The sequence below is a fragment of the Rhynchophorus ferrugineus genome, unplaced genomic scaffold, assembly GCF_030347505.1.
Source record: "Rhynchophorus ferrugineus isolate W39M unplaced genomic scaffold, kcgeb_rfMv2 rfM2, whole genome shotgun sequence".
Taxonomy (NCBI): Eukaryota; Metazoa; Arthropoda; class Insecta; order Coleoptera; family Curculionidae; genus Rhynchophorus; species Rhynchophorus ferrugineus.
This window is the reverse complement of record NW_027472581.1, coordinates 13,708,816-13,732,801: the sequence shown is the minus strand read 5'-3', so window position 1 is coordinate 13,732,801 and position 23,986 is coordinate 13,708,816. Positions and strand designations below refer to the sequence as shown.

At 32.3% G+C, this 23,986-nt stretch overlaps 2 protein-coding genes across 5 annotated transcripts in view; both read right to left on the bottom strand.

The window, feature by feature from the left end:
• LOC143190954 (luciferin sulfotransferase) lies at positions 1 to 9,110 on the bottom strand. Its single transcript, XM_076395572.1, has 5 exons — positions 8,816 to 9,110; positions 4,641 to 4,737; positions 706 to 880; positions 507 to 627; positions 1 to 449 (listed from the first exon to the last, which is right to left on the bottom strand). The coding sequence occupies exons 1-5, from the start codon at positions 8,985 to 8,987 to the stop codon at positions 64 to 66; spliced, it is 951 nt and encodes a 316-aa protein (XP_076251687.1). The 5' UTR covers positions 8,988 to 9,110; the 3' UTR covers positions 1 to 63.
• Positions 9,111 to 18,399: 9,289 nt separating this feature from the next.
• LOC143191833 (uncharacterized) overlaps positions 18,400 to 23,986 on the bottom strand; it is a 401,964-nt gene continuing 396,377 nt past the window's right edge. For all 4 annotated transcript variants that reach the window (XM_076397253.1, XM_076397254.1, XM_076397256.1 and 1 more), the window contains exons 8-10: positions 22,719 to 22,990; positions 22,494 to 22,655; positions 18,400 to 20,561 (exon numbers count right to left, since the gene is read on the bottom strand). In XM_076397253.1, coding sequence (XP_076253368.1) covers positions 19,476 to 20,561; positions 22,494 to 22,655; positions 22,719 to 22,990 — 1,520 coding nt within the window. In that variant the 3' untranslated portion in view covers positions 18,400 to 19,475. The remainder of the gene's footprint in view (positions 20,562 to 22,493; positions 22,656 to 22,718; positions 22,991 to 23,986) is intronic.

The window sequence follows — 23,986 nt, the reverse complement described above, 5'->3', positions numbered from 1 at the left end:
TTTATAGGTACTTATATATTATACAAATATATTGAAAATAAATAATAAATACTAGATTACATCTTAAAATTCTAAATCTATATCTTTCGTATGTTCTCTCGTCCACCGGTCAAACCTTTCGATCATTTCTTCTGACATCGCCGATTTATAGCCACCAACTTTACCGACCCTCATAAAGGTATTGCCTTTGTCAGGTTTGTAGATCGACGATAATTTGACCAACCAATCGTAGTTAACCGCCTTGTTATTTTTCATATTTTCGAAACTAAGATGATCGGCTAGTTTATTAATTTGATCCGCGTTTAGTTTCTTGCCTAGGAATGCAGCAACGCGTTCGATAACCGATGGTAAGTTCTCCTTTAATTCCTCGTACTTTAGAAATAACACATTCTGTTGATTTCGACGTTTCCAAAATGGTAAAATGTGATCCCAATAGGGGGCGAAATTAACTGTAACGACATTTATTATTATATGCTTATTTTATTCAGTGTTAATAATGTATTTACCTTTTCCATATAAGAATAAATTACAGAATTCTTCTAAAGTACCATCAAAGTCCTTCACAAGCCTACAGAAATGATAATAAGACACACAGGTGTCTTTCGGATTTCTTGAAATATAAATGATCTAAAATGTCACTGTCACTGTCAATAATCTCAAACTGTCACCGTCAAAACAACAGGTTAAAGTAGTTCAAAAAATTACCTTTGGTCTCTTTATGTCCTTCTGGATCTCTTTTGGTAAAAGATTCCAAGGTAGGTGTGTTTTAATACAAACAGGGCTCTGTTGTTTCTTCACGTAGTTTAACGAATCAGTTATGGCTCGAGGTATAAATGGCAGGAAGAACTTTACGTGGGGGTAACGCACCAGTGCTGCTGCCCTAAAAACACGTAATTGATTAGTTTCATTAATTTTTGTTGTTTTGTGAAAATGAGATAACATTGTTGTAACAAGAATTAGTTAAAATATTGTTATCTATTATAATTATCTTGTCGTTAATTGATATTATATTTGTAGGGTAATATTTCCAACCCAAGGTATGGATCGCATATTGGTTGATTTTATAAATTTAATGTAGAACTAGTTTAATGCCCTTCATGTTTGAGAACAGGTGGAAATATAATATTTACTCATTAAAATGAATGGAGGACTTTGTGACGCTCAACATTTACTTTATAGTCAAATTATATATATACATATTATTCTCATTTTACTAATTAGCCTTACTGTAGTTAAAAAGTGACAGAATGACGACTGGTACGTGCGAACCAAATGTAACCAAATCGGTCTATAAAATTCGATTTGTGTTAATACTAATCGACACCGTTGTCATATGTCAATGTGTAAATATAATAAAACAACTCTGACTTACAAACTATTGTAGCTGTTTAATTAACTGTAGTTTAAGTCCTTCGATTATTGCAATAGATGTACTAATAATGTTAAATAAATTATATTTTATAACCTTATTGTTGTTTCATTATTTTGTCCACATTAGTATTTTGTTGACAGACTCAAAATAAACAAAAATTTTAATTTGGTGCGACAACGTTGAATTATAAATTTTGATAAGGTGTATTGACTGTTTTATTGGAAGAAATATATAATGGGTTAAGGAAAAAGTGCTTTTTAGTGTTTTTACTTTAGTTTTTTTTTTCATGTTTTTCTAAGTGAATTTATAATTTTAAAGCCATCTGAATTGTGTGATATTGGTCGAAGAACGTGATAAACAACGTCAGGATACTGTGGAAGTAGTGGGACTTCTCATTAATGCCTTTAACAAATGTAACAGAAAATTCTCATTTTTTTCAAATTTCTCATTCTCAACCATCGTTTGGTTTAGACGTGCCGCCATCGACTGCCCAAGCCTCGTCAACAGGTAACTCCGCTACCATCCGCTTTATCATTTGTATTTTTATAGCTTTATATTACTTCAATAAATAACGATCACATAATGTAAACACCACTGTTTCATTTCGTTTTACCTCCATTCACCGAGCCACATCATTTACCTTAAAGTGGTGACCCCGACGTGATCTTTCGCAAAATTGGGTTTGGACTCGTGAATGGAGGGTACGTGCAGCATGGTGTATATTACGTGGCCGTTATATTTTTTGTTTCAAAATTTTCAATATTTTTAGTTCGATTCGTTTTCGATTTTACCGTTATTCGTTCAGCATTACATTCATTCAAACATTTGTTCCACATTAAATTTTATTTTAGTGCTGGAACTATGAAGCTTAAATTTCATTTCTTTATTCCCAATTAATTTTTAAAAAAAATTTTATAAAAATTTTCTTTCACAATCTTTTGAATTCATAGATATTTTTACATCAGTGCTTAATCATCAGCATATCGGCTAAACATTTCTTTCGGCGCTATGTTTAAATCATAATGTCTTCCTTCGCTCGCAGTCTCCGTCATAATGGCAGCCATTTTGATTTGAAAGGCTTTGGGCAGCTTCGGTCGGATACCGTCGTTATTTGTTTTTTCTGAATTACCGTAACGTATGTGACTACGGATTAGTCACAGAGCAGCTTCAGAAGCTAGGTACCGATTGCAGTCACCGTAGACTAGTCATGTCTTCGCCGAGGTACCAGAATTGCTAGCGTCTCGTCAAAGAAAATAAGCTACCACATTGTCGAACAATCGATCCTTCCACAGCGTCGATTACGGGAGCACTGTCCGAAAAAGAGCTTGTTCTCAACGTCGTCGATGGACCACATTCAAGTGCCAAAGCAACGATGAAGCAACGGTATCTCTATGACCGGAAAATATTAACAGCCGTATCAGGTCGCAACAGTACCAACCACAACCGTTTCGATCATATTTTTCAAAGCCCTTTTCATGCAGCACATTTTGTTTGGTATATCTTTTTTTGCATTTGTTTTTTTTAACCTTTTTTGAATTTTTGTTGCTTAAAATAATTGTATGTAAAATTCTGCAGGGGAGTATTGTAGCGACCTTGAGGCATGTAGAATTTTACATCGTCTAATAACGGTCTACAAAATACCCAGAATTATAATCCCAGATGTTGAACACGGGCGGGGTGCCAGCAGCGCCAACTAGAACCCGATAAGAATAGCTGGCGGCAACCCCGAGACGTTTATCTGGAATGTTATTGAAGAGTATTTCGATTCATTCCGTATTCAACCATCGTTTGGTTTAGACATGTCGCCATCGACTGCCCAAGCCTCGTCAACAGGTAACTCCGCTGCCATCCGCTGCCAAGCTCTAGTAGTTATTGTGCGATCATTTTTAATTATGTCCTGGATTAGTTTTTTTATGATTAGTTATATTTTTAATTCTTATTTAGTATTTATGGTTATTGTACATCTTTAATTTCTGGTTTTTTAAATTCTATTGTATTCTCTATATTTATTATATAGTATATTGTTTAAAAATAGCAATTAGCATATTAAAATGCGATAAAACATTTCTGGGGTATTATTCTATTCCATAGAAAAATTCCATTCCTTTTTACAGATCCACAGAACAATCAAATATAAAAGTAATTCTACTTCGTTTAAAATTAAATTATAAATTGCATGTTATAATAGTATTCAGTAATTATATTTTTCCTTTTCTTTTTTAAAGATAGTTCGTAAAGGAATTTATATATCTCCGTTTCCCTTATACTACCGTTGGAAAATATAACCACATAAAAAGTTAACTTCTCCAAGCAATTATCTCCGTCCTTTCCTCTTTCACAATTTATACAGAAAACGATTCGTGCATCTTCGTCTGACATAACGAATTGAAAAAAACAGCCGAACTGTGCATTTGACTGAAAATAGTAATTATTATTTTCAGTCGCTGCTTTTTTGACTATCGACTGTTTCGGCTATTTTGCGACAATCGACAGTTTCAGTGTGTGTTTTCAGTCGATAGTTCCCAACGCTAGTAATTTCCAAAGCTCACATAATGGTAGAGAATGTAAAATGTAACTACTTATCTAACACTCTTTCATGAAGTATGTTATGGTGTGAGAAAAGAAAATACAAAGGAAATACATCAATTATATGTTAAATGCATATAAATTAATATACTGACGCGATATTGAAATATGCCATATTTGCAATACATTAATTTTATTGTGATTATTTCCCTTGTAGTTAAAAGCTTTTATTTATATTATTTTTGGTGATATAGTTATATATAGTGAAGAACAAAGATATATTAGTAAATTTAACCTAAATAATAAGTATTTATAGATAAAAGTTTGATTTTATTTTGAGTGAGACGAAACGTCAAACATAACCATGCGGATTACCATCTGCAGCCAAACACCTAATTTTTATAACATCCTATTTGTATGTCACTAGTGTTACAATGCTTTATGAAAGTTAGAATGTATTTAATCGCCATTAAATATATTGGCGCATTTATATATTAACAGTTATTAACTAAATAAAAACACATTAATGAATACCAATTGTTAATCTTAATTGTTATATTAAAAAATAACATTTCGAAAAAAGAAAACGAATTGATAGCTTTAGTATACTGGTGACTAACATTACAAATGGAATAATCTTAGATTTTTATCACTAGGTAGTTGTATCTGGTTTTTAGTCACAAACATAATGTTTGGCACGGATATTGTTTAAACGTACTATTGTAGGTAAATAATTGCTTACTCTAGCTGCGGAGATCTTTTAAGGAGGTTCTTCTCGGCACATTTGTAGTCCAGATCGTTTAGTATAAGCCATACCATTTCCTGTGTCCATGTTGTACCTGCACATTAGTTCATGTTATTAATATTAATCTATATTTTTACCGTCAATATTTTGTAGCAAGCGTTACGAGAGTTGATATTTATGTTATTTAATAACATTACATATTGTACGTCCCTAACAATAGGGCCATATATTTTACAACCTGAATGGTGAAGGAGTAAGATGTATTTTTGAAGTAAAATAATAGTTTATTTTTTGTTCAAATGCCTTAATTGCGGTGAGATAATAAGGCTGCTGCCTTCAGATTTCATTCAATTGATCTGCATCAAATCAAGAAAATAAAACACGTTAATGTTGGATTGGCAATGGTTTTGCAGTAAGTAATTTAAGCGTTTCTTTGCGGAATTCAGCCAGAATTATCGTAGCTGATTATATAGGACCAGAAAAGGTAGGTTGAAGATGCTAACGACCCCTAGCCATAAACTATTCCAAATTAGAAATATTTAAGCACTGAAAAGCACCCCTACTCTGTAAATTCCCGGTACTTGCAACACAGCTCAAGGTGTAAGGCTACCAAAGACGAACTGAAGTTGCTGTGAATTAACATAGTCTAGTGAAATTTGGACAGAAACTTGCAGTTCAGAGTGAACGGCCATCAAAGTTCCATTGTAGTAGCTCAGTTTCTTAATCGTAGACTATTGGAGGCGCCAATATTTGGAAAACCATTCCGTAGAGTAATGGTCACTGTGGCCACTTCTTTAGAAGGAGGTGTTATGTAGTAGGACCCTGACTATCTGGCCATGTATCTTACAACTACCTGAAAGGTGAATAGGTCTCTTCTTTCCGTATTTTATTTTGTTTAAAACCCTTTCAGATTTTATAATTTTAAGTGTTGTTAGACTTTATCAAAAGTTTCTATTTCAAGTTTGACCTTTATAACCATAACCTTTTTCAGAACGTTTTGTCATTTGAACACATCTTGTTACAATGACTTGAAGATTTTTTCTCAGTAAAAAATAGAGATAAGTATGAGATACTGTGCGCGAAATGATATTGCAAGGTCGCCATTTAGCTTGCCCTGAGGTTGAGTCATCCTTAGGCATCAGTATGACGAGCATAGATAAAATATCGCATGAACATTTAGCTGTAAAAAATATTTGTTTACGCTGAAAGAGAAACTCGTGTCAATTGGCACAAAGAAATACAATAGCGATACATTAACAGCTGTGTATAACACACATCGGCTCTCACACATCGGCTGACCTATTTGATTAGCCAAAAAAGTCGATTTGATGGATTATCCTCCTTTCAGTCCTGATTTAGCACCAAATGACTTTTTTTATTTCCATATAGCAATAATAAATTGCACTGATAAGTAATGTAATCAAAGTGTAAAAACTGAAAAAAGTTACGAAGACTGGCTTTAGAGTATGCTTAATGCACTTTATTGATCATCATGGTGAATACTTCGAAAAACAATAAAGTCATTTTTCTTAATCAATTACTGTAACAGCATGTAATATTTTATTATAATGAACTTTTTTAAGTTTATTCAAAATATTTTAGTTATTTAACAACGAAAATTCGTAATATCTAAGGCAGTTTTAATCTCAATGCCTTCCCTCTTCGCAAAGATTTTCAGAATAAATAAATAAACCGTTCATTATTTGACAAAAAGACCAAATCAGAATTAAATAATAATTATCGAAATATCTGAGTTGTATATTGGATGTCTTATCTTTGACACGCTATTTCTACAGAAACAAGCAATAATGTGAAGAAGCAATGTATGGCGAATATGGCTGGTTTTGTAAAATATATCTCTATAGTGAATTTTTAAATATTTTTATAGCATTCGAGATATTACAATGAGCTTTAGTATGAAAAGTATTGCTTTGCTATATCTTTCTTCGTATTTTGGTCGATTTTAGTATATAACACCCTTTTGGTAACAACCTAATCTTCCAACCATGAATTAAGTAGATGACAATGAGTGACCAATTGTGTTGGAACAGAAGAAACTTTTATTAAATAATATCTCAGTGATATTACTTATAATTGGTAATATTACAATGCAACTCTATTACTTAACTGTTAGTACCACAAGTACAAAACGAAACTAAGGGTTTAAATATATTCTAACATGACACAACATCTCATTCTTTAGATCACCACTTTCTTATAAATACAGCTTCAAAAGCCATTGTTAAAATATGCGAACTAGAAAAGGACTACAAATATTTCTTTCAGACCAAAAAAGGCCATTCGTCTAATTTCTGAAATACATTTCACTAAGAAAAGTTACGGATGCAATTTTAAATAACAATGTAATAAACTATGAAGACTTTGACATGTATATGAAAGATACAAGCAATATCTCTAAAAATCCGTACAAGGTCTGAGCAGAATACAGTTGTTGCAATATTCCGCCCAGCTAAATATGCACTAGAAAAAAGGATTACCTCGAACTATTTCAGAAGTTAGGAAGGAAATTATTTCATGATTGGGTGATATGCCTAACACCATAATACCATTTCATAATCTGATGAATGAATTTTAGGTAGTGTACGATAAGTCAAGAAGGATTAGAGGCAAAAAATTAATTTGGGTCTGTCTATATAAGTTTTTCTTGTTAAGAATATTATAAGACTCAATATTGAAGCAAATACAAGTAGCCAATATTAATCCCAGAATAATATTCGACAATTGAATTTTGACAAGGTAATAGGGAATTATATATTTAAGTAATTTCAATTAATCGCCCAGTTCAGAGGCTTTGCAGAACTGCAGGAAAATATTGCAACCATTAATCGTGAAAAGGTAGCTATTTAGAAAACGATTGTACTTGCTACAGCTGTATGATTTGTTGATAAGAAAAAGTAATCTGCCAAAATATCAAAGAATAGAATAGCAAACCTACACAGAAATAAAAGAAAATACTTGAAAGGTATATATATATATATATATATATATATATATATATATATATATATATATATATATATATATATATATATATATATACATATGTATGCTATATATAGCTTAATATAAAACTTATGAACATTACTCTTTATTTTAATAACTAATACAGAGTATATTTTACGCTTCGAAGACTAATACTATGCCGATATCAGAATTTTGGTTATAGATAAGACACAACCCTACTCATGACGTCCCAAGCGATACTAAGAATATTGAAATATTTCTAACATTGGGGACGCGCGCGCCAGCGCAGTATAGTCAATCTACCGGACCACGATGATTTTTAACGTGTGCTCTCTGAAAGACTACTAGTGCATCCCAATTCACTTCGCCAAACAGTTAAATGTGCGCAATGACAGTGATGTACGTAGACTCAAAAGCAAACTGACATACGAACTGGTTTATAGACAAATATTTAATAATATCTAGAATAAGCTTTTAGAATGAGTTAGGGCAGACTTTAAAATAAGTTAGAATAATATCTAGAATAATATTTAGATTATAACTTCTACAGTAGATCACTTACTGAAGTGATCTACTACATGTCAGGATAGTTATATTATATAACTAAAATCATATAATAATACTTATTGCCCACGGGCAGATTGTTGATGTTCTAGGAGAGTAATAAAAAAAAATAAATATTGGTCAACTAAACGTGTGTTCACAGCAAGATGTTTTCCTTACATGTGCCTATAATGTATATTTAAATTGAATAGTCAAATTACTTGTATGGCCGATTTAAGCCCATCTGGATGTTGGGCAGAGCAAAACTTTTCGCCAGAGTCCCCTATTGAGTTCTCTGTCTACTACTCTATTGTTGTAGCTAAAAATTAGTTATATGGGCCATGTGCTTTTTAAATAAAAACCACCATACTTGGCTAGCAACGATTTCTGTCGTAGAAGACTATGTTATTCAGGAAACCGCTATAGAAATCGTAAGAATTGGAGAATCCTAAGAGAAATTATATGAAAAGTAAATTTATTTTTTCGATTTCTTAAATTTTACAATTCACTTCCCTGAAATTATTGACCACCATCGTAATATTTTTCAAAATAAACATTTACAAGTACAAACAACAACGAAAAGAACAAAAAAAGAAAAATGAAATAATAGCAATTTATTGCAATAAAAAAAATTTTCTACTTACCGGTTTTAGGAAAACTAACGATCCATACGTCACTCTCGTTCACCTCCAAATTATTAATTTTATCCTGCATAGTCAGAAATTTCTTCGGCATATACACCCCATCGATGTCCTTGGACCACTTCTGCATGATGTTATCCATCTCATGTAGACAGTCTTGCGGAATCGTCACCATGTTGTAAAATTACACCAATTAGCCGGGCTAGGCAAGTTCAATTTGAACTAATTTAGAGAGAGAGTGGATATGCGACTGGCATTAATTTACTTTTATGGGTGCCATTATCTGAATATCAGATAAAACCTAATAATTAGGAAATGTAATAAAGGTATTACTCTTACAGATATCATGAATGAGAGTAGTAAAAATATTATTACACGGCATACTGTTATCGGTTAGTTCAACAATTTGCTGTCTCTTTTCGTAAACAAAATGACGAGGTTCAAAACATATGTTTTATCAGTTCTGCGTATATGTGTATTAGTCGATATCTAATACTGCCTAATAACGTTTATGAGGAATTCCGCATTACACTCATATGGGCACTTAAACTGCGATTATGATTCGAATATAGTTTTTATTTTTTTGGAAAATGATTTATCACCATGAACTTGCAACTACGTTAATACGGATTAGTAAAGTGATTTATTGTAACTAACACATTGACTGAAAAGTTCCGGGCCTAACGCATAGATGGCGCCAGTTTTAATTCATTCACCGCTTTCTCAGTTAGCACTAACCTTCCAAAGAAAGCTGTTAAAATGTCATAATATTCTACTCATAAGTTGGTGAGTTGTTACGTTAAGAATGACACTACTTTAGTTAATTTCAAGACAATGGATCATAAACAATTTCGTGTTTTAATTTTACACTGCTTCTTGATAGAAAAAATACCGTCCAAGCGAAGCAATGACTTAAACAGTGTTAAAAGGACTTCGCTCCATCGGAAACAATTTTTTTTATTATTTAATTATTACATCACTACATAGTATAAAACAAAGTCGCCTTTTCTGTCCCTATATCCCTATGTGCGCTTAAATCTTTAAAACTACGCAACGGATTTTGATGCGGTTTTTTTCAATAGATAGAGTGATTCAAGAGGAAGGTTTATATGTATAATACATGCATAATATACTAAGGCAACATTGCTAATTTTAGAGGTTTCTAACGTGATGTCGTAAATTAACCTATTTTTTTAGGCTTATTTAGCAATTAGCAAAAACGCTGCCTAACCCTACGAGTTAGATCAAATTAATGTACTACAATATTGTACACCATAAAAAGGTCTATAAAAAAGTCCGCGATGGTATATATTTATCTTTTAGGGATAACCCACATTAACCATTTTTATTGTTTACTTTTTACGTGAGAAAATGGCTTATTTACGAAGCTATTTTAAGCAATACGGCATTAATCCTTATCGAATTAAGTACCTTAAATACAGTGTGCAATTAATATAGATCAATATGGTTCCTTACAGCATGTAAATTAAACAAATATTTTCGGAGATATTACAAATTTAAAATTTGCGTTTAAAAATGTGTAATGTAATAAAAATTGTATGAATTTAGATATTCCAAAGATAGCAGGAAATCTTCATAGTAAGTATAGGGGAAGAGGAATTGTTTTACTCCAAATTTAATGCGTGCAGGCCAAGGGCAGTAATGAATGAACCAAAAATACTGGATCGATTTTAATCATGTTTTCATTGAGTGACATAGGCATATATATTTTATGCCCGTGCAAAGTCGGAGCGGGTCGCTATGTTTTTATATACAACGTTCATATTTTTTCTGTAGTGTATTTAATTTAGTATCAGCATTGCATCCGTGCGAAGCCGGGGCGGGTCGCTAGTTGTTACTAATCTACAATTTGTCTTTATGATAACTTAAATTTAGGTTTACAACTAAGAGGACCCAGCGGCTCTATCATCTCAGTCTCTAGTGGAATAATGTTTATACATGTCACTGCTATATTTTTTTTTTATTATATGCACCTTACTATACAACACTACACAATATCAGATGGTTTGATTATTTTGAGTCTGTGTCCTGTTCTGGTGGTATCCAAAAGCTGCTTCAATATTCTCATGAGAATGGAGTCTTTACTCATGCCCCCTTGCAATTCTCTTGATTTCTTGACTGACCTGTGGGTATCTGAAGGTCTCGATGTAGGTAATCAGTCCTATAGTATTTGGGTGCGCCGACAACACCTTTCAGGGCTTTGTTCTGAAAAATTTGTATTTTGTTTATGTTGCTCTTTGCAGAACATACCCATAATTGAACTCCGTATGTCCATATAGGTTTCAGTATTTGCTTATATAATAGCAATTTAATATGTACTGATAATTGTGATTTTCTTCCAATTAGTCAGTACATTTTCCTATATTTCAATTCCAGTTCTATTCTTTTCTTCTTTAGATGTTCCTTCCAGCGAAGTTTTGCATCAAGATTCATTCCGAGATATTTAGCTTTGTTGCTATATGGAATGATAGTATTATAGTATATAGTATTAATGTTATTGGTGCTTGTACGGTCTGATTGTAGGTGAACTGCACATGCACAAATTTACTTTCGTTAATTTTTATTTTCCAAGCTTGTGTCCAATTATTTATATTGTTACTTGCCTGTTGTAATTTTTGTATACCAGCATCAGCAAATGTAGCCATCGTATTATTCTCCATTTGTGGTATATTACAAGTGTAGAGTAGATAAAACATTGGCCCCAGAACACTTCCTTGTGGTACACCTGATTTAGCTTCTTTTATTGTAGAGTAAGCTTCTTCTTGTTTAAGTCCAAACATTCTGGTTGTAATGTACGATTTTAATAGTTCGGTGTATTGTTTTGGTAACATTTTCTGAAGTTTATGAACAAGGCGTTCATGCCAAAACCTTATCGAAGGCTTGTGCTACATCTAAGAATATATCTGAGCATATTTTTTTTACGTTCGTAGGCTTTTTCAATAACATCTTTTATTCTGTCGACATGGTCAATTGTTGAATGCTTGTTAATAATCCCAGACTGGTGTGTTGATATTAGGTTTTTTATCTCTATGAAGAAATAATAATAAAACGTAGATTTGTTCACTTCGAACGTGGTTGTAGATGTGATAACACCAGAAAACATCAAAAAAAAATTACAAAATCGTTTTGAATAATCGAAAAGCGAAGTTGCGTGAGTTGGTTAACATCGTAAAGTTATCAAAAGAACGTGTTGGTTTTATATTGCATGAACATTTGACCATGAGAAAGCTCTGTTCAAAGTAGGTGCCGCTCACTGTTAACCAAAAACAAAAACGTGTTGATGGTTCTAAGCAGTGTTTAGCCATATTTTAACGTAACAAACCGGAATTTTTGTGTCGATACGTGGCAATGAATGAATCATGGATCCATTATTTCACCCCGGAATCGAAACGATCATCATCCGAGAGGATAGTATCTGGTGAACTTCGTTCAAAGCGCCCGAAAGCATAACGGTCGGTTAGAATGGTTATGGCCTCGATATATTGAGATGTGCGTGGTGTAATATTCACTATTCACTATGTACTATTCACTATCTTAAGAAGGAAAATACTATTAACAGTGAATATTATATAGCGTTATTGAAGTGTTTGAGTGCCAAAATTGCTAAGAAACAACCGCATATGGCAAAGAAAGGTTTTTGCTTCTACAAAACAACACACCGTGTCACAAGTCAATCAAAACAATGGCAAAACTACATGAATTGAATTTCGAATAGCTCCCACTTCCACCATATTCTCCAAATTTGGGCCCCAGTAACTACCGGCTTTTCCCAGACGTGAAAAAATGCTCACCGGTAAGAAATTTCGCTCGAATGAAGAGGTTATCGCTGAAACTGAGGCCTATTTTGAGGCAAAAGATAAATAGTTCTACAAAAGTGATATTGAAATGTTAGAGATGCAATAAAGCCATACATTTTGAACAAAAAACACGTTTTCTTTGTTTGTGTTTCCCCCGAAGACACGTAGGTGTTTCTCCTTAGTCACTAATAAAATAAAAGTTACTAGCGCTTTACAATGTTTTTACCTTTTAGTACACTTGATTACATAACAACACAAGATCGCACGGTTTGTCTCTCTTGAGTCTGCGACCTAGTTCAGTTATCCAAAAGTTGTAGCATTTCAGTGTTAGCAGGACAGCGAAGAATTTCTCCTATTTAGTTGCGAATCTCTTAATTTCCTCTATAACAGTTGGAATTCGAAAGTCTCGGTGTAAGTAATTATTCCTAGTATCTGGCTGCGTCCATAATACCTCTCAGGGCTTTATTTTGAAATATTTATATTATATTGATAGTACTTTTGGCAGAAATTCATCGCAACAATACCATAGGTCCATATAGATTTTAATATTTGCTTCTACAGCAGCAACTAATTATGTATAAATAACTTAAATTTTCTTCCAACAGCCATTACATTTTTGATATTTTAATTCGAGTTCTTTTCTTTTCCTTTTGATATGCTCCTTCCCACGAATATTTGCATATATTGGTGTTATTCATATTTATTGGTTGGGAAAGAAAACCAAAATGTGGGTTTGTTAACATCATTCAATTGAATTCAATTCCAAGTATAATTGACCAGGTGCATATAATAATAGATGTAATTTTAAAAAAACTATGAACATAAAAAGGTATGTTCACCTATATTATTAGATGTAGTAAAGGCCTTCAATCGGGTATAGCATGACGGCCTTGTTCATAAGCTACAGAATATGTTACCAAAACAACACACTGAACTATTGAAATCTTACATTACAGCCTGTTTACAGTTAAACAATTCAGTCAAACAAATCAGGTCAATTGAAAAGTTCCCGGTCTGACACATACATAGCATTACTAGAATTAAATCCATATGTATTTTAGTTAGCGCTAACCCTCAAAAGATGCAAGTATAAATTTGATAATAAATTCATGAATTTTTGCGATCATTTTCACTGACTTGTGACACGATGAATTGCCTTGGTGAAACAGCACTCTCTTTTTCTTCAAATGCGGCTGCTTTTTCGGCGATTTCGTTCTTCAAACAGTCCAATAATGCTACGTAATAGTCGCTGTTGATGGTCCTTCCTTTTTCAAGGTAGTCAGACGTCATAACCTTGCCAGACGACTGTTGCGTTTTCCCACGCTTTGAGGTGTGTTTATCGTGTGCAGTCCACTCGGATGACTGTCGATTGGACTTCGAAGTGAAATGATGGAGCCATGTTTGCCATGTATTGTCACATATCGATACAAAAACTCGGGTTTATTATGCTTAATCATCTTCAAACACTGCTCCGAATTATCAACTCGTCGTTGTTTTTGGTCAAAAGTGAGCTCGTGCGATACCCACTTTGCACAGACTTTTCTCATACCCAAATATTCGTGAATTTTATGATGTACATGTTCAATTGATATCTTTAGAGTGTCTGCCTTTTCATTCAAGTTCAATTTACGGTCATTCAAAATCATTCTGTGGATTTTTTAAATGTTTTCGTCGGTAACAACCTCTTTTAGGTGTCCACTGCGTTCACCATCATCAGTGATCTTTTCACCACGTCTAAACTTCAAGTAAGCACACCAATACGTGATGGTTGATTTTCTAGCGCAGTGTCAGAAAACTCGGCATCAAGCCAAGTTTTGCTTCAACTGTATTTTTTCCCCTCAAAAAGCAATATTTTATCAACACGCGAAATTCCTTTTTATCGATTTTATTTACAATAACAAAAGTTCCTTCACTCAAAATGCTATAATTTACAAACTAATGATCCGACAGCTATCAAATTTATACACGCATCTTTTGACGGTTAGGGCTAACTAAAAAACATATGGATTTAATTCTAGTGACGCCATCTATGTGTCAGGCCGGGGACTTTACAATTGACCTGTTATACTATTAACATATTATATATTACAATATATTATTATATGTTATTGTATATAATACATTCCATGGAATAAAATGACATATGTCTCAAATTATAACATTGCATGCTATTATGGCTGTTAAAATATGCTACAGAAATCGGAAAGCAATTACGGACACACCTGTTATTTGAAAAAGAAGTGATTTCTGTTCTGAAGATGGATTTCTATTCTGGATTCTGAAGTTAGATTTTGTGATATTCTGAAATCTTCAAGAATCATGAGAAATTGTTACAATTTCATGCTACAGAGAACAAATTTTATGTTGGATAAAAATTGAAATTCTCCGTAAGGTACAAAAGTTTCACACATGTAATGAGACGCAGACCTGAGAGTCGGAAATAACGATTTCTGCTGAAAACGGGAGTAGGCCTTTCTTTTAAGTGTCCCCATAAAGATTTTTATAAATTTTTGTTTCTATGACGACAGTTTATATTTCATTCTTAACTAAAACGAATCAATTTTAAGTTATAACGATATATCATGATGCTTTAGTTCGATATTCTCTCTTAACACGTTCGCCTTCCACTAAGTTTTTTACCTTCAATGCCAAATTCAGGATTGATTGATTGATGCTGTTTCGAAAAATAGCCCTCTACGGCACTTATTATAAATAATTTTCACAAAATAATGTTTTGGTCGCTAATATTCAAAGGGAGTTAAATCTGCCGAATAAGTTGGACCTTAAAACACCTTAACTGACTTTAGTCATGGTTTTTATTGGTTTTAACTTGATAGAAAATTATTTTTTTGGTCGAATTTTTGATTGTTTATTATTTTACCAGTTTGGAAGTAGTCCACGAATAAATTTCCTTTTGCATTTTGTAAACTAATGTTCACATCACTTTTTAGCGTTTTCTTTAATAATTAATTAATTAAGAATAATACTTTTAAAGTGGAAATCATTTCCTCCAGTGTCAGAAAAGGGGAAAAATCATATTTAGGTGATGGACTATGGATCGCCCAACAGATGGAAAGGATGAATCGATCTCAGGATATCATTTGTTCAAGCACGACCATTATAAATTTTCAATTTTAGGGCTATTTATACTCTTGTAGATGTTATAAAATGTTTTCTAGATTTCTATATTAAGAATGAAATGTTCATCACATTTTAAATCTTTAATCATTGAGAAAACCCAAAATGTACTTATAATAATAATGTTTATCACAATAACATTCATAATTTATTTTAATGATTAATTTCTCTTCGTAAATTTATTGAAATTCAAATACTTAAACAACGCCTAGTAAATACTGACTAGTTCTCATAAACACAATGATGTGCAATATTTTTAAATACTGAGTACACACTTGACAAATTCACACGTTATTCTATTTATGTTTGTTGTGTAATAAACATACATATAACATACATACATATAAACATACATATAATAGTATGATTAGATATTTATAGAATTCAATTTGTTATATATTTACCTATTTTTCTCTCTCCATTATATTCCTTTATATTTTGCACTGCGGCTTTATAATCTGTCCTATTAGCCAGATGATTCATTTCCAACCCATCTGAAGTTTCAAAATGACATTTTGGGCACTGTTATTTAGGCATTGTTTCTATTTTTAAATAATTAAAAATTTTAAATGTCAAACTACTATTGAGAATACAAAAATTTAGTCACCCATGTAAAATAAACAGCCCATTTGTCTTGTATCTGTCAATGTCAAGAGTTTATTGTGGAAACAAAAAAGTTAAATAGTAATTTACTATGAGTTGGAATGTATGAACTATATTGTGCATAAAAAAAAACTGTAATTGTTAAGAGGACGATGTAACAAGAACCAAGATAAAACAAAATACGAGAGGTCAATCTTTAATATTTATCTGTAAACAAAATCACAGTTATAAAACATTGCAGTTGTCATAAATTAAACTGTTACTATTTTTCAACTATTGATCACATAATTGTATAAGAATTATGATGTCAATATTTTATATAAAATTTGATTGATATTTATTTTTAAGTTAAAATTCGTTGAAAATTAAGGTTTTGTAAACATTGATATGTGATAAATAATCATTGATATAATCAAACTTAATTTAAAAAAAACAAAGAAACAATGAATGATTAATATTTAATACCATAGTAAAGACACTTTCCATAAATCTATTTATAAATCGAATTCGTTTGGATATATTATAATTTTAAATCGTTATTTTATTTTAAACTATTATCTGAAAAATAATCTGCTATTTCTAAAATGTACTTTATTGAATTAAATTTTTATCTGTTTTCTAATAATGATATTTAAATTTAAACGATTCAAATTAAAAACGTATATAAAAAATTATATGTAATCAAAATATTGCAAAATTAATATATAAAAGGATATTCTGATAATTTCGACGGTACATGTTTTTATGCGGCTAAAACATAAAAATATTTGTTGCCCATAGTTATTATCTTATTTCCAAATATATACAAGACAAACACTAATTAAGTACATTTCATGGCTCCTTTATCTGATAAAACACCTAATATACAATTTTCAAATTTAATAGGCACATTTCAGTATTCTGAACTATATCTATCGTAAATTATTTTACATATATTCAAATAAAAAAGGCTGTTCTTCTTACCGATAAGATGCCTCGTAGTGTTAGATAGGCTGCCTATACAATCACGCAACAAATCAAAACTATCTAGGTCTATTCAAAATCATCCATCTATGACTCAAAAAACATAAAGTTCCTGTAGTTGATGCATGTTTGCATAGAATAGTAATTAAAGCAATTATCAAAAATATATGTACCCAGATCATTCGCCATTTAAAAAAGTAATTTGAACCAAGGTTATTTAAAAGTATGTGTTTGAAAACTTATTAAAACGATATCAAACTAACGTAATGAAATTAAAATGAAATTTATTGTCGTGTTACATAATCAGATTGCGAAAATATAACATACTAATGATAAGATTAAAAATACCATGTTTTATTGCCATTATGTTTAAATTGTGTTTTACATTTTATGATCCAACACCTATAACGTTATTAAATCTTAGGTATAATATTACTCATTCCACTTTCAATCATATTGATTTAGGTGATTTACCATTATTATGCGGGGTATAGTTCTTGTAACTAATTTTTTATATATATATAATATATTAATATATATATATATATATATATATATATATATATATATATATATATATATATATATATATATATATATATATATATAATAAATATTTTAGCAACAAACGTAAGAGAAAGTATATTTAAACTTATATTATTTTTATATATTTAAGATTTTATATAAAGGTATAATGCAATCTTACCGTATCATATCTTATTTGATTCATTGTAGTTCTGATTTTTGCATGTTCTACTAAATGATGTTACTAAAAAGGCAATTGAATATTAAACAAGTTTTTGTTGTAAAACATCTCTTATTTTCTATAATTTATTTATCATGTCTTTATGTAACTATGTTATCAGATGTGATTAAAAATTAGTGATAATTGAAGAAGGGATCATTGAAGCTCACTTGATTATATAATAGTATAAGGCGTAAGCATCTTTGAAAGCAAATAATTAAAATTTATATAATAGAATCATACTTCAGACCATTGTGTATCATGTTATATTTATCTGTATCTATAAAGAACCAAGGAAGGTAATGAAATAAAACATGTGGTTAATCTCCGATTATGCAATAATTATTAACTTTATTGTTTGCAACTTTTTATACAATAAAAACCAAAAGGTGGGATCTCTATTTGGTCCTAACAATTCAAGATACATACATCCCCAAATCTAATAGTTAAATATATATTAAACAACAAACAAAGTAACATCATATACATAAAAAAGAAACTATTCACAAGTTAGCCAGCATATTGTACTAATGTCCCACACACTTCTAATACTGTATAAGGAATAATTTAGTAAATTAATTAATAAAGTAAATCACAACCTATAAAAAATAAAATATATATATTAGTTTTGAACAGAAAATGTCTATTTACATAAGATTATTGTTTATTAAAAACTATTCATAGATTTCGCGCGAAGTTCTTTCGACTGGAATAACAAGATATCCAATCCAAAAAGTCTAAATCCTGCTTTAAATCAATAACATTGCAAGTAGTAATTTCAGCTGCTTTATACAATTGATTTTCGATTAGGTACACTGTTGCTGCCATGTTAGCGCCTTTAATATAAAATGTTTGAATTCAAGTCAGTTTGATCAAATAAAATTCAAAAAAGTCACGAAAGCGTGCTTTCAATGTGAAAATCGCGAGAGGTCACAGAAATGCAATGGTACAAACCGATCGAGTGGATGTCCGCACGGTACGAAAAGGTTTTCCGGTGTAAAACCATCAACATCTAGACCCGGTAGACGATTGACTTTCTTAGTAATTTGATTGCCGTTAAAAGCACACCTGACTGAGTAGGTATGAGGATCGATGCTTTGTGACTTTTTGCTTTTGTTTTGACATGTATGTGACAGCTTTAAACTAAAAATAAAAATGTAATCAAATCAATAAAAAATAATCCCTAATTGTATCTGTTCTAAACTATTCCATTTTTTATATGTTGTAAAAATTGCCTCTTGAAGTTCCCGTACTGAACCAAACTATGATACGCTTGAAAAAAGTCAATCGTCCCGCCTTGCCTGAGATACGGACCCCGTCCTAGCACCGACGACGTATATTTTCAAATATCCGAAAGTTTGTACCGTTAAATTTCAATCAACAAGAGCGCTTCTTCTCATAGCTGCGACGAACTGGTGCTCTCGTCCTCGGAATTGCTGTCCGACACGTTAGAATCACCGGCCAAGTGTTTCGGACTCGGTAAGGTCAGGACGCCGTTCCTCTTATCCATTTCGCTGGGTAGCGCCGGCAGCTGTAGGTCCACCTCGTGGTCCTCGTCGAGATCGTCGTCCGACTTCAGACCGGGAATCGATGAAACTCGGCTGTCCAACAACTTATCCACCTCGTAGTTATTAATTGGGCTGCTCTGCGCGTTGTCCCACAGGAACACGTCGTCGTCGGGGTTTCCGTTGCGGGTCGAGGCCGACTTGGGCCGTTCGACGTCGTCCTTATTGACGCTCGTTATCGAACTAGAGGAAGCACTTGTACTGAGAGGATTACGCATCCGTGGACGTTTATTCGAAGGCGACTTTGTCGGCGTATTCTTGGGAGGGGTCGTGTTTCGGAAGCTCCTGCGGACGATACGCGAGGCCACGACGTCGGGACTCTCGTCCAGGTCCAGCACGTAGCTGACCGAATCGGATTTCTCCACGACGCCCTTTACTTTGGGCGACTGGGGCGGAGACAGGTCCTCCATTTCGGACTCCAACGACGTTTTCACCTTGCGACCCCGAAGCGGCGTGTCCAGGCTTACGACGCTGCGGCTGGAGCGCTCGCGGAACGACAGAGTTCTCTCCAAGTTCGACTTGGCAGGGCTGTGCTTCTCGTTGAAGCTGGAACTGAACATATTCGACCTGTTGAAGGCGGTCTCCTCCGCTTGTTCGATCACTTTCGTGAAGACCTCCTTGTTCTGTCGTAGCTTCCATTGTAGTTCCTCGTTGTATTGGCTAAGGCGCCTTTTTTGATTGATCTCCTCCTTGAACGATTCTTGTAGTCTTTGATTTTCCTGGATGAGGTTCTGTTCGCATTCGTTCTTCCTCTGGAGCTGGTGCTGCAGGTCTTCACATCTTGCTTGCAGTGCCAAGGCTCTCTCTTCCGCATTTACTAACGTGTTTAATTTTTGGGTGGTTTGTCCCAGAGACTTCCTCAGATCTGCTATTTCCTGTTGTTTCAATTCCACCACGACTCTTAGTGATTGTACTTCCTGAAAAATAAACATTCGTTTTAGGTTTAGAATCTAAACAAAAGTAACTGTTTTGTTAATGTTATGCCCTAACATAATCTTACTGAGAAACTTCAATATGTCGTAGAAAAAATTCAGGAAGATCTGCGGTCTGAAGAAATAGTAAATTGTGTACCAAATAATCATGTAGGAACGTATAGTTTAAAAAACGAATATAAACTATGTAAATAATAAACGAGAACATTGTTATTGAGTGTTAGGTATGATAGAAATAAACATCTATTTTTACGGTATAAGGAGTTGCATAATCTTATAATATTTGATAATATATAACATCGGACTAAAAATTTCTTCCGCGTAGTTTTACTTAATATATTCTGATCATCAGTTCAAAATGGCTTCGAGAGCTTGTACACGAGACGCCGACTCGTTTTGCTCTATTGGCGCGAATTTATTAAAGTAAGAGAAAAAAAGTATGATTTAAGAACAACATTAAAGATTTGCGAAGCTTACTTCAATGTACCTGTTAAAAGTCGAGACATAAAAATGGGCTTGGCATGTGAGGATGAGTTTATTTAATTTTTGTATGGAACCATTCATTAAGTTATGTGTTATGTTTTATTGTAGGCTGGTACAGAGGTGAAAAAAAAGCAATGAAGTTTGCAGTGGCAAGAAGTTGGAGGGAACCCAATTAAAAAGAAACATCTTCTTCTGATCTACAATGGACATATAGAAAAAATCTTGTAGCTGCTTCTCCTGTTTTGGAAAATCAACTACTCTTTGAAGGTATCCATCACCGAGTTCATCTGTATCCGTAAAATCCAAATTCGGCATTGAATTTGAAACAAAAATACCACACCTCGTCAACTCTGAATATCTCAATGACTTCGAAATCAGTATTGAAAGCATGATGGGGTATTATATTTGACAGTTGATAAGAGAACCTCTTGTTGAACATGACAGGAAAAGTACAACTATTGATTTTTAGCAGTTAGACTCTAGTTAGACTCTATTTTAAGATAAATAAATCATAAATGGAAGTTCGTTATATTTTAATATAGTAAGAATTCTATGTGTTTTTATTGAGTTGATTTTTAACATTTTTTCACATATAAAATCAAATGCAGAACTATTTCTTGTTCTTATTCTTGTTTCTAGGTAGCAAAGGTATACCCTGTCCCATGTGCGAAAATGCTGTAGACTGGTGTAATATGAAATATAATTATAACTATCAATTTTTGTAATAATAAAGCACATAAAAATATGTGTTATATGCAGTTTTAGTATTCAGAAATGAGAGAAAACAAGGCATTGAAAATATGCTTTAAATGAAGCTTTAAATAGCCATGTGTAGAAAAAAGAAGAAATCTTGACCGAAACACTACATATCACTATCTTAAAACTAAATATGAGAATAAAGCCATTCCATATGATGAAAAAAATATTGCAATACAATTATAACTGTCAATTTTTGTAATAATAAAGCACATAAAAACATGTGTTATATGCAGTTTTAGTATTCAGAAATGAGAGAAAACAAGACATTGAAAATATGCTTTGAACGAAGCTTTTAATAACCATGTGTAGAAAAAAGAAGAAATCTTGACCGAAACACTACTTATCACTATCTTAAAACTAAATATGAAATAAAGTCATTCCATATGATGAAAAAAATATTGCAACACAATTAATGTAAACAGTTGGTTGGAACTAAATTATGTGCTTTAAAGTACTGCCATCCCGATGTAGATACTTTGCTGTTAAATACTATTTTATGTGTTCAAATTGTACAAATTGTTTGAATAATTCTACTGTGTGTCTTGTGTACTTTCTAATTAAAGTAATATGGAGGAAATCGAAGAACTCAGTTAAAAGGTTGTAAAAACTTCTGTAATATAGTCTATATTAGCTACTGTTTTGCTTATAATAGTTAATAAATAATAAATTAATTACCTGTACACCTATGTCTTTATCATCGCCATAACTTAATAATCTATTAATTTCATCTCTCAGCTGTTTATTTTCGTCGACTAGGGCAGTCATTTTATCTTGATGATCGAGGACTTTTAAAAGTTCTTGCTTGAATTTATCCCTCTGCTGTTTCGTCATTTCAATCTGTAATTTACAAAAAAAAAAGATAAAATTTGTATACGCTCAAATAAAATCAAATTCGCTCACCTCTTCTTTCAGTTTTCGCTCTTTACATTCGTAATCCTGTTTGAGTTTCATGCTTTCGTGATTGATCTTCTCAATCTCCAATCTCTTCTCGTCCACCTGCTCTCGGATGGAGTCATTCTCTTCGTGGAGGATTTCCAAGGATTCCTCGTGTGAGTTCTGGAGCTTGTCCAACTCTTGGCGAACGATTCGCAATTGTTCGTCATGTTTTAGCTTGAGTTGTTTCTCGACAGCTTCTTTTTCCCGTAAAAGTTCCTCCTCATGTTCAGAAATTACTACATAAAGACAAAAAAGAAATATATAAATTACTGTAATAATGTAAAAGTGGTATTTTAAAGTGATAGAACATGATATTAAAATTAAATTCATAAATAATTTTGAAGCCAAATATGTTTTATTATAATAATTTTTCACTTGTTTTCAATGCATTTATTGAGAAAAATTGGCATGTTATTAGAGATCATACACAAAATAAAAGAACTGTACTGATTAGTTTCATAAAAACAAACTAAAGCATTAATTGAACTAATGAACTAACATATATACTGATATATTTATCCCATTCTCTTCCTGCTTGTTTATAGAAGTATAACCGAACAATTGTAACAGTATCAATAAATTAAGATTGTGTTAAGTATATCTAACATAAGATTTAATTAATTTAAAAAAAATACAATTTTTTCCGATTTTTTTGGCAACATGGCAATACCGTGTCGAAGTAAAGATGTTGGTTTGCCAACAATTCGCTTTCCTCAAACGGGCTTCGACAGCAAATTTCTTCAAATCACACAACACAACTAATGAATGTCGAAAATGCATTTTGAGCATCTGCATACCATGAATAACTCACTAACACTAAAAAGAAATGTCAAAAGCAACCAATTTAATAATTAGGTTAGGTTGTTTATATTGATACTTCGAATTTTCCCCAATACATGTCGCTGATCAAAATAATACGATCACCTAATATAAAACTTAAAAATGTACTTTCAGGAAATAATTTCTCGCGAAAAGCAATATTCATTTCTTAAAGAAAGAAGGGTCAGTGAAATATCCAACACTTAAACCACAGCATATCTTAATTTTTTGAGGATATAGCGATGCTTGGTAAAATTTTTGAATATTGTTTTGACTTCAAATTCGATAATTTTATACCTCTTTACATCGAAGTTAATAATACACTAATAAAGTATAGAATTCAAAAGCGTTCTGTAAGTTTCAAGAACAGAATACTGTTTTTGGAAATAAAGTGTACAATTTGTGGAGTGGTA